This window comes from Schistocerca americana, chromosome 5 (genome assembly GCF_021461395.2).
Source record: "Schistocerca americana isolate TAMUIC-IGC-003095 chromosome 5, iqSchAmer2.1, whole genome shotgun sequence".
NCBI classification, from domain to species: Eukaryota; Metazoa; Arthropoda; class Insecta; order Orthoptera; family Acrididae; genus Schistocerca; species Schistocerca americana.
Genome location: NC_060123.1, coordinates 556,407,967 through 556,420,452, shown reverse-complemented (window position 1 = coordinate 556,420,452; position 12,486 = coordinate 556,407,967). Strand labels below are relative to the sequence as shown.

The 12,486-nt window shown below is 42.9% G+C and overlaps 1 protein-coding gene across 1 annotated transcript in view; it reads right to left on the bottom strand.

Moving 5' to 3' along the window:
• LOC124615858 (sodium- and chloride-dependent glycine transporter 1-like) overlaps positions 1-12,486 on the bottom strand; it is a 142,546-nt gene that overhangs the window by 71,544 nt on the left and 58,516 nt on the right. Inside the window, exons 3-4 of the mRNA XM_047144017.1 lie at positions 12,034-12,160; positions 2,635-2,766 (exon numbers count right to left, since the gene is read on the bottom strand). Of these exons, the coding sequence (XP_046999973.1) occupies positions 2,635-2,766; positions 12,034-12,160 (259 nt within the window). The remainder of the gene's footprint in view (positions 1-2,634; positions 2,767-12,033; positions 12,161-12,486) is intronic.

Below are 12,486 nucleotides of genomic sequence, written 5' to 3'. Positions count from 1 at the left end.
GGAATATGGGATTTATGGGCCCTCTTGATAAAAGACTTAGTCTGTTATCCTCAAACTAGTATTGACAGTAACTCGCATTTATAAAAATTCTGTGAATTTTATTGTTTCTAACAACTCACTACTGGGTTTTCCATACAGCACTTGATTCACTGGGAGATCGATTTCAGAACTTCGTTTTTATGCGCAAAAGCTCTGTAACTGTGTGATACCATAAATGGCGATACTTCTACTGTTCGATTTCCTGTGCAGTGAATATCTCTGATAAACACTGTTTTACTGACACACACATAGTTGTTGATGAAAGTTCAGTAGGAAGAGAGCCGAATGGAAGATTTAAATTAACTGAGAAAATTCTTGGAATGTGGAACGCACTGTTTCGGTAGCGGCCTGACTGAATTTGTAGAAATCCAGAGGAGCGCCTGGAAACGCGGTTCATAATCGGTGTACTGTAAAAGAGATGTTCAAGGGGCTTAAATTTGAACCTTTGATAGGAATGCGATTGTATTCTCGTGAAACCCTGTTGTCTGAATTAAGATAACCGATATTCGAGAGAAACCGTGCAAACATTTTATGGCCTCTGACGAATACCTCGTGTAGGGATTGTGCGAACTAGATAAAGGGATGTGACGGTAGGAATCATAGCCTTCACTAAAATATAATAATGTAGTTTAATATATGGTCAGAGATATACACTGAGGCGATGAGAGTCATGGGATACTGACACGTCATATACAGATGGCGATAGGATCGCGTACACAAGGTTGGAATCACGCGGAAAGGTTTCCGACGTGAATATGACTGCAAGACGAGAATTGACAGACTTTGAATGGTAGTTGGAGCTAGACGCGTGGGACGTTCCATTTCAGAAATCGTTAAGGGATTCAATATTCCGAGGTCCACGGTATCAAGAGTGTGCCGAGAATACCGCATTTCGGGCATTACCTCTCACCACGGACAACGCAGTGGCCGACGGCTTTCGCTTAACGACCGAGGGTCGCGGCGTTTGCGTAGCGATGTCATTGTTAACAGACAAACAACACTGTCTGAAACAACCGCAGAAATTAACGTGGGACGTACGACGAACATATCCGCTAGGACAGTGCGGCGAAATTTAGCGTTAATGGGCTATGGCAGCAGACGACCGAAGCGAGTAGCTTTGCTAACAGCGTGACATCGCCTGCAGCGCGTCTCCTAGGCTCGTTACCATACTGGTTGGCCCCTAGACGACTGGAAAGCAGTGGCCTGGTCAGATGAGTACCGATTTCAGTTGACAATAGCCGATGATATGGTTCGAGCGTGGCGTATACCCCACGAAGCTTGGACCCAAGTTGCCAACAAGACGCTTTGCAAGCTAGTGGTGACTCCATAGTGGTGCCGGCTGTGTTTACATGACGTGTACTGGATCCTTCGGTCAAACTGAACCGATCATTGACGAGGAATGGTTATCAGAATGAGATTTTCACTCTGCAGCGGAGTGTGCGCTGATATGTAATTTCCTGGCAGAATAAAACTGTGTGCCGGGCCGAGACTCGAACTCGGGACCTGTGCCTTTCGCGGGCAAGTGCTGTACCAACTGAGCTACCCAAGCACGACTCACGCCCCGTCCTCACATCTTTACTTCTGCCAGTACCTCGTCTCCTACCTTCCAAACTTGACAGGAGCTCTTCTGCGAACCTTGCAGAACTAGCACTCCTGAGAGAAAGGATATTGCAGAGGCATGGCTTAGCCACAGCCTGGGGAATGTTTCCAGAATGAGATTTTCACTCTGCAGCGGAGTGTGCGCTGATATGTAACTTCCTGGCAGAATAAAACTGTGTGCCGGGCCGAGACTCGAACTCGGGACCTGTGCCTTTCGCGGGCAAGTGCTGTACCAACTGAGCTACCCAAGCACGACTCACGCCCCGTCCTCACATCTTTACTTCTGCCAGTACCTCGTCTCCTACCTTCCAAACTTAACAGGAGCTCTTCTGCGAACCTTGCAGAACTAGCACTCCTGAAAGAAAGGATATTGCAGAGACATGGCTTAGCCACAGCCTGGGGGATGTTTCCAGAGTGAGATTTTCACTCTGCAGCGGAGTGTGCGCTGATATGAAACTTCTTCGAGCCTCGGCCCGGCACACATTTTTAATCTACCAGGAAGTTTCATATTAGGAATGGTTATGTTTGGCTACTTGGAGACCATATAAAGCCATTCAGGGACTTCATGTTCCCGAACAATGATGGAATTTTTATGGGTGACAATGCGCCATGTCATTGGGCCACAATTGTTGGCGATTATTTTGAAGAACGTTCTTGACAGTTGGAGCGAATGATTTGGCCACCCAGATCGCCGGACATGAATCTAACAAACATTTATGCGACATAATCGAGAGATCAGTTCTTATAAAGACTACAGAACTAAAATTTAGTTTAGCTTATTTTACCATGACGTAAGATAACTGTGAGTAGGATATACCTGTATTACAGTAGGCATTAAGTACATTAACGTTGTGTTAAATAGTATCAAATGTACTAATATACCTTCAGCTTATGATTAGTGCGTGTGCTACCAGAAGTATTATTAGAATACTGCAAAATGTTCTGTGTGCATATTGTGTTAATCATTAGAAACAAAACGAGCAACTAAAAATTTACCTTTGAAGAGAGGGCATATCCTGAAGATGGTGATACAGCCCGTGCTGGCGAATTGCCCAATCGACGTTTCCATGAAGAACAATGGTATTCCACACAGCAGCAGCATAAGCAGGTACGGCACTAGGAAAGCGCCTGAAACAAGAACAATGTGAGGTGGTACTATGTTGTTGTAGTGATTGTGCTCAGATGAATGACACTCGTTAAGGGACTTTTCCGGGGACGTAAACAGAAATTGGCCTATTCTGCATGCTTTACACCAACTGGTCTGCTTGCAAAGCAATGGACACGACTCAGTAACAGATGTACGTAAGTGTGAAGCTTTTCAGTTATATCAGTCCCGCTGCTTTTTCTATTTTTATTTCTTTACTAGGTGATTACCTAACGTTGTACAATTGATTATTTTTGCCATCCTCTTTTGGCTCTACAAACTGGTTTTATACAGGCTGATTCAAAATTATATTAACACACAAATAGTAGACATGTTTCTGCTTATGAAATGTGTATTTAATTGAAATTGAATGAAAGTAGACGTGGTATGTGATTTACGTAATGGTCTCAACTTGTTTGGCATCATGTGTAGCACATAGAAACCCAGCTATGTTAAAGCTGAATACCGTTCGCATTTGATGCATGGTTAATTGTTACATATTCATGCCATTTTAGTGGTAACATTATTTTGAATCACCCCTCGCTGAGAATGATTGGTTTCTCAGAATACAAGGGCATGAGAAATTAACTTCTTGCACATTCAAATTTCTTTTAGAGGGTTCTATGAAACTGTATTCGTTCTGTTCGACTAAATTTAGGCTTTTGTGAGTGTTACATTCATCCTAGCGACACCAAAGACAACGCAGTTGCGAGAATTTTGCCATCCACGGATTAGCATGAAATCTCGCTTAGAGGTACGACAATCTCATCGGGTGTCTTTCCAGTGTCTATAGTGCAATGTACATAAAAGAGCTACAGGTGAGCAAATAACGTAGGCAAACACAAAGATTACAACTTACAACAGTAGTTTATTTTGCGCTTCAAATCAGTTCTAAATTATTAACGATTGAAACATAGACGTAAGTGCTAAGACACTGCGCAGCCGTTGCGCAATAATAAAGGCACTGGCAGACCGTGCAATTACGGTTATACTGTCCACTGGAAGACCGGCGGACGGAACCTGCGATAAGTCTGGCTGGACTGTGAAGTTCGACTGATCCAGCGGCCCGAGAACGGACGAAAGTTGTTCGTCCATTTGGTCCAGCTGAAGAGCGTGCAGGCACACCGTAGCGTGTTGTGGGGTGACACGGCTGGCCGAGCTGCCGACCTGCTTGGAACTCACGATTTAGATACCAATCAACAGCAGTTTGCGGAGAAATTCATCCAAAGATGTGTTGTTTGAAGCTGACAGTGACGTTTTAGATGGAAACTAAGTATTTGTTCGTCGCTTTCCTCCTCATTAGTAGACATTATATCAGATTTCTCCAGTTCTGTAACAGTTTTACAGTAACAACTATTATGGTTCTCCGAGCTCGAGCGGTTCACAGTCATCACACCAGAGAAACTCAGTACGTTCAAAAACTTCTCACCATAACCGAAAACGGGAATGTAGTATTAACGAACGGCAGCAAGGAAACGGTAATGTGCTTTCCCCGATTATGCTTGCTTACAATGATTTTTCCTAGTTCGTATTTTTTTGTAATTGTGTTAAAAAAATTGACTATATGTTTAGCTTCCAAGTGATTCCTATGGTGTCACCGCAAGGCACCACACTTGCTAGGTTGTAGGCTTCAAATCGGCCGCGGTCCGTCAGTACACATCGGACCCGCGAGTCGCCACTGTCGACGCTAGCAGACCCAGCGCTGCCACTCGGCTGGTCTTGCGAGACAAGCTAGCGCACTGGCCAGTTCTACAGCTGACTTTAATAGGAATGGTTCACTTGTTATAGCTTCAGAGATCTCATTTGTAGAGACGTTAGTTAGAATAGCCTTCAGCTAAGTCAGTAGCTACGACCTAGCCAGGCGCCACATACAGCTTATGCACTGACAATTGATCTATACGTGTGAAGCAATCAGAATTGTAAAGCAGTATTCGCAGTTCAGTCTATAACTGCACTTGTAAATATTATTGTACAAAGTCAAGATCGACGTTCACCGCTGATGCTGAATTAAAGCTAAGTATTTAACTGTATTCCTGTCTACTAACTTTCTAATCACCTAAGATGTTTCAGATACATCCCGTCAAGTATAGTCATTGATCCTCACGTCAGCCTATGTGATCAACGCGTGCAATTAATGGACACACCTTGTGATCAGACTAAGAGTCAAATTGCGTGACTCAGCCGAGTCACCCTTTTTCCATGCGGCCCATAGTTCCGCCTCATACATAACAATCCCTTTGTAGGACTTTGTAGACTGCTTCACATGTTCCAGGTATAATTGTCCCACGTGCCTAAGGTGATAGATGGCATAAGTCTTCACGCCTTCCAAATGATCACCGTATCCAGGGACCACATAACTGCTGAGTTGTTCATGAGAAGTGATCGCATTTCACATCACCGTATTTTTCCTGTCAATGGTGGCATCATGACAACAGTTGTAGGTACGTACTTTCATCCACTGTACGGTAATCGTGCCAGTCTTTTGGAGCCAGCTTCAGTTACATGAACAAATTCGCGTCTGAATATGTTTGTCTCATCAGTAACCACTCTTTATACCATGCCTTACGTTTTTGCTTCCGTTTTTTCTTAATCTTTAATAACATAATTAAGGCAAGAATTGATAGCACATCAGCATAACTGGGGGACACGATGACAGTCGATCTTGCCGGCCCAGGTTCAACTGAACCTATATGGGACATTCAGCAGACGTGACCGCTGTTCTTCCGGTTGACAGTTCGGTTGTAACTACGGTGCCTGCTTACAGATAAAGTAAAGATAAAGTCCGTGACGCACAGCCCGTGGCCGCAGTATTGGCCGGACTGTACAGCCTCTCATTACCATAACGGTAGGAGGAACAGCTTAGCAGGCTCATCGCCCCGGCCGCCTTTTACCGATGGGAAAGGTTCTCGGTACACATTTGATAGCATGCTGAGTGGAACTGGAACCGCCGTGGAGGGTCTGGAACTGTGAAAATCCCCACTTGTATCCAGGACCTCGTCAGTTCCTGTCAGAAAGATCACAGTTGTAGTAATTGACAGAAAGTCATCGAGTAAAACCAAAGTAATATCTGGCGTTTCCCAAGGAAGTGTTATAGGTCCTGTCCCTGATCTACATAAATGACATAGGAGACAATGTGAGCAGTCCTCTTAGATTGTTTGTAGATGATCTTGCCATTTTACATCTTATGAAGTCATCAGGTGAGTAAAATCAATTGCAAATGGTTTCGACAAGGTATTTCGATGGTACGAAAAGTGGCAGTTGATTTAAATAATGAAAAATGTGCAGTAATTCACACGTGTACAAAACGAAATCCTCTAAATTTCGGTTAAAAGATGAATCGCTCGAATATAAAAGCTGTAAATTCAACTAAATACAATGCGTTTACAATCACGAATAACTTAAATTGAACTTTCACATGGATAATGTTGTGGGGAAAGCTAATCAGAGACTACGATTTATTGGCAGAACACTTAAAACGAGCACCAGGTCTACTAAAGAGACTGCTTACACCACGCTTGTCCGCACTCTTCTGGAGTATTGCAGTGCGGTGTGGATCCGCATCAGATGAGACTGACGGAGGACATCGAAAAACTTCCAAGTAGGACAGCCCGTTTTGTGTTATAGAGAAACAGGGGAGAGAATGTCACGGACATGATACATGAACTGTAGCAAATATCCTTCAACTTTCCCCACACAAAGAAATCCAGGGTCATCAGATCCGGTCAACGTGCGGGCCTTAGTATGATGCTTCGACGACCAATCCACCTGTCATGAAATATGCTATTCAGTACCACTTCAACAGCACGCGAGCTATGTGCCGGACATCCATCATGTTGGAAGTACATCGCCATTCTGCCATGCAGTGAAACACCTTGCAGTAACATCGGTAGAACATTAAGTAAGAAATCAGCATACATTGCACTATTTAGATTGCCATCGATAAAGTGGGGCCAATTATCCTTCCTCCCATACTGCCGCACCATACATTAACCCGCCAAGGTCGCTGATGTTCCTCTTGTCATAGTCATAGTGTATTTTCCGTTGCTCAATAGTGCATATTATTCCGGTTTACGTTACCGGTGTTGTTGAATGACGCTTCGTCGCTAAATAGAACGCGTGGAAAAAATCTGTCATCGTTCTCTAATTTCTCTTGTGCCCAGTGGCAGAACTGTACACGACGTTCAAAGTCGTCGCCATGCAATTCCTGGAGCATAGAAATATGGTATGGGTGCAATCGATGTTGATGTAGCATTCTCAACAGCGACGTTTTTGAGATCCCCGACTCTCGCGCAGTTTGTCTGCTATTGATGTGCGGATTAGCCGCGACAGCAGCTAAAACGCCTACTTGGGCATCATAATTTCTTGCAGGTCGTGGTTGACGTTTCACATGTGGCTGAACACTCTCTGTTTCCTTAAATAACATAACTATCTGGCGAACGGTCCGGACACTTGGATGATGTCGTCCAGGATACCGAGCATTTTGATCACAATAGCTATACATCAACACGACACCGACCTTTTCCGCAATTGGTAGACGGTCCATTTTAACACGCATAATGTATCACGAAGCAAATACCGTCCGCACTGGCGGAATGTTACGTGATACCACGTACTTATACGTTTGTGAATATTACAGCTCCATCTAGCGAAAAAAGTGCTCCAACTAAAACATTCATATTTCTTTACGTACTACACGAATATGTAATAAAAATGGGGTTCCTATTTTAAAAAAACGCAGTTGATAGCCGATTGACCTATGGCAGCGCCATCTAGCGAGCCAATCATAGCGCCATCTGGTTTCCCCCTTCAAGCTAGACGAGTTTCGTTCTTTGTAGTTTTTTCGTTTGATGCTTATTTATTGAGATATTTAACCCGGTCACTATCAATGGACCACACTGTATAACACACTTTTAATGCTACGTACCTTCTTATATTATAGTTACAACAGCTAATGCGTATTAACAGAAGCTTAGCACATAACAGGCAATACTTGAGATTAATGTCTTCTTGATGGTGCCTGCTCGTAATTAACTACATCAACATATATGTTCTCTGATTGAGAAAACAATTAGCACATTTACAGAATGTTTTCCTCAAATTATAAAACGCAGATTGCGGAACGCAGCAAGTCCGCGTCCGCCTATCTTGGAATAGAAACAGTAAAAGGTGAAGCACTCAAGGCCTCATTTGTCTTGAAACAACAGAATTCTTTTTATGTCATTAATCGATACGTGTACATACAGATTTACAGCCGCCGCGCAGGAGCGGCAAAGATGAAGAATAATAGATTCTGTCGCTGCTATGCGACAGTTCATCTCTTTTACATTACAATTATTTGATAACTTCAGGCCATATGGCCTTTACTATTGAGCGTATACTAATGTTTGTGAGGCGAAAATTACCAATATTACACTGCCCCCCCCCCCCCCCCCCCCGAGGCCATCAGTAGTTCTAAAGGAATGTTGTCTACTCCCAGGGCTTGGTTTCGACTTAGTTCTTTCAGTGCTCTGTCAAATTCTTCTCGCAGTATCAGATCTCCCATTTCATCTTCATCTACGTCCTCTTCAATTTTAATAATATTGCCCTCACGTACATCGCCCTTGTATAGACCGTCTATATACTGCTTCCACATTTAGCCATGCCTGCTTAGCAATTTTGCACTTCCTGTCGATCTCATTTTTACGACGTTTGTATTCCTTTTCGCCTGCTTCATTTACTGCATTTTTATGTATTCTCCTTTCATCAGTTAAATTCAATATATCTTCTCTTACTCAAGGATTTCTTCTAGCCCTCGCCTTTTTACCTATTTTATCCTCTGCTGCCTACGCTATTTCATCTCAAAGCTACCTATTCTTCTTCTACCGTATTTCGTTCCCCTGTTCTTGCCAATCGTTCCCTAACGCTCTCTCTGAAACTCTCTACAACCTCTGATTCTTTCAGTTTATCCAGGTCCCATCTCCTTAAACCCCTACCTTCTTGCAGTTCATACAGTTTTTAAACTACAGTTCATAATCAATAAATTGTGGTCAGAGTCCACACCCGCCTCTGGAAATGTCTTACAATTTAAAACCTGGTTCCTAAATTTCTGTCTTACCATTATATAATCTATCTGAAACCTTCCAGTGTCTCCAGGCCTCTTCCACATATACAACCTTCTTTCATGGTTCTTAAACCAAGTGTTAGCTATGGTCAGGTTATGCTCTGTGCGAAATTCTACCAGGCAGCTTCCTCTTTCATTCCTTACCCCCAGTCCATATTCACCTACTACTGTCCCTTCTCATCCTACTGTCGAATTCCAGTCCCCCATGACTATTAAATTTTCGTCTCCCCTAACAATCTGAATCATTTCTTTTAACGCATCACCCATTTCTTCAGTCTCTTCATCATCTGCGGAGCTAGTTGGCATATAAACTTGTACTACTGTGGTAGGCGTGGGCTTCGTGTCTATCTTTGCTACAATAATGCGTTCACTATGCTGTTCATAATAGCTTATCCGCGTTCCTATTTTTTATTTATTATTAAACCAACTCCTGAATTACCCTATTTGATTTTGTATCTATAACCCTGCAGCCTCCTGACCAGAAGTCTTGTTCCTCCTGCCACCGAACTTCACTAATTCCCACTATATCTAATTTTAACCTATCCATTTCCCGCTTTAAATTTTCTAACCTACCTGCCCGATTAAGGGATCTGACATTCCACGCTCCGATCCGTAGAACGGCAGGTTTCTTTCTCCTGATAACGACGTCTCCATCCGGAGATCCGAATGGGGGACTATTTTACCTCCGGAATATTTTACCCAAGAGGGCACCATCATTATTTAACTATACAGTAAAGGTGCATGCCCTCGGGAAAAATTACGGCCGTAGTTTCTCCTTCCTTTCAGCCGTTCTCAGTATCAGCACAGCAAGGTTGTATTGGTTGATGTTACAAGGCTAGATCAGTCTATCATCCACAATGTTGCCCCTGCAACTTACTTATAAGGCTGCACCCCCTCTTCAGGAAACCCATGTTTGTCTGGCCTCTTCGTTGTGGTTGCACCTTGGGTACGACTATCTGTATCGCTGCCGCACGCAAGCCTCCCCACCAACGGCAAGATCCATGGTTCATGGTTCATGTTTAACAGGATGATGAAACGTCAATTGAAGAGAGGGAACCATAAAGAACAGCGAAGATATAAAACAGATGAGGGGCGAGAGCACGTGTACCTTCATAACGGAAGAAATGAACTGATTGGGAGAAAACGTATGAACAACGAGATGGAATTAGAGAAGAATGTCAAGAGGGACGCTCAGCAAGCAGACATAGAGAATCTTCTGAAGAAACAAGATTACAATTCCGTTGAACGAAGTCCGTGGAAGACAACGATCGCGAACACGTGAACAGTACATTAGTGTACGAGAACTCCGAATCAGAAGAAAAAGAGATTACAATTTGGCAGGTGTAGCTTTTCGTTACGATTCCACTGAAGAGTACAACAAATACGTTGCCACAGGCAGAGTGGATCAAGTGTATCTGTTCTGCGGTGCCAAGAAATTCAAAAGAGAAACACCAGGAATGTGTTTCATGGATGCAAAAATTTGATTATCAGCTTTGGAAATGCCTCCTCGAAATTCGTTTGATTACGTAACCGATAAAAAAAAAATTTCTACGCAGTATGAGAGAGTATATTTTTGGGTTTCAAATTGCATCATTTGGTGATACTGCCATGTGCAATGAAAAACATCAATTCAGTCCTATGTTTCCTGTTAATGGGTAAGTCTGTCATAGAGTAGGATCATTGTTACAACAACCAAACGAATCTTATAAATTTTTGCAGTTGTATTTCATTGCTGACGAACGAATGGAAATTGATCAACGCAAATATAAGTGAAATGAGACGGGAAATCATTGAAGAACTGCAGATGATTATACATAACAACTATCTATTGGTTCACGTACTCAAAACAACACTAGACCAAACGGTATCCAATGAGTATAAAGTTTTGATTTGGTCCTACAAAAAACCCGTTGGAGAACACGAACGTCGATTCAGTGCACAAGTGAATGAAATTGGCGCTGTAATTGTGGACAGTGATTACAAAAGTCGTAATCACTAAACGTAGAGGAGAAGGGTGACAACGTATCGCAGAAACACTACACGAGGCATATGTAGCCAGAAAAATACAAACACCAGTGTTGCTATGTTGTGGTGTGTTTCACATCAAGAAACGAGAACATAGGCAAAGTAGCATATCTTTAGATCAGAATCAATGTTGTCAAACGAAGGAATAACACGAAAGGGTGGAAACAGACAGCGCATCCTGATATGAGCAAAGAAAAAAAATGGCTCTGAGCACTATGGGACTCAACATCTGAAGTCATCAGTCCCCTAGACTTAGAACTACTTAAGCCTAACTAACCTAAGGACATCACACACACCCATGCCTGAGGCAGGATTCGAACCTGCGACCGTAGCAGCAGCGCGGTTCCAGACTGAAGCGCCTAGAACCGCTCGGCCACAGTGGGCGTAAGATGCCACGACTCATGATGTTTGATTTCGATGAAACGCAACACATTTTGTGACAAAAACATGAATTGTGTTGTAGTTATAAAGACGAAAGTAAAATACCTTCAATGAGCACCTTATTATTACTTTTTTGAATGTCCATTTTTACGAAGTTCTAGAATTTTATCGAGAGATGTGGAATGCCTCGGAAAATAAAGACCAGGATGAGCGGGTGTTTTTCAGCTAGTATTTGATAAACATCAAACTTAACTTTAAATTAGCCTCAAAATACTTCTTCTTGATAAGCCATTCTATTTTATATTGAGCTGTAATCCAAGGTAATGACACACCAACTGTTGTTATTAAAACAGTACGTTTTCAAACTGGTCGATATTTTCTTATGAAGGGACAACTGATATAAACGTGTCAAAATCAGTTGTAAATTGTATGCAAATTGTCTCGTTTTAAGTCACTAGGTAATGCACATGGTATATGGGACATGTGATTAAGCCGGCCGCGGTGGTCTCGCGGTTCTAGGCGCGCAGTCCGGAACCGCGCGACTGCTACGGTCGCAGGTTCGAATCCTGCCTCGGGCATGGATGTGTGTGCTGTCCTTAGGTTAGTCAGGTTTAAGTAGTTCTAAGTTCTAGGGGACTGATGACCAAAGATGTTAAGTCCCATAGTGCTCAGAGCCATTGTGAACATGTGATTAATAACTTAGATGTAGTGTTGGTAAGAGATAGATGTGTCGGGCACTGCTTACCTCCGCCGCTGCGGTAGCAGAGGTAGGGGAATCGCCAGACGTTGCCGATGCCAATGGCGTATCCCAGACAGGAGAGGAGGAACTCTGTCTTACTAGCCCAGTTACCACGGTCCTTTTCGCCATTAGCCTGAAATAGAGAATAAATGCTGTATCAACGTCAGTAAAGAGGATTTTTCAGTCCGCTTGCAATTACAAACTAATGTTAATTGCAACACCTCAAGAAAATCATACACATGATGTAAAATTTGCAATACATTCGTCACCAGAATATGAGAAGTACATCTCTAGTCAAAGGTCACTTACGTGCACAAATTTTTAGTATTGATAGCTGCTAACGTTGAGATTTCTCATTGATTTCTATTGATCATCAAAGATGTTTTTGTGGGGAAAACATCCACAATGGGATCCAGTCATCCTTGTACGGTAAAATGACACTTGAGCCACCGAAGTGTC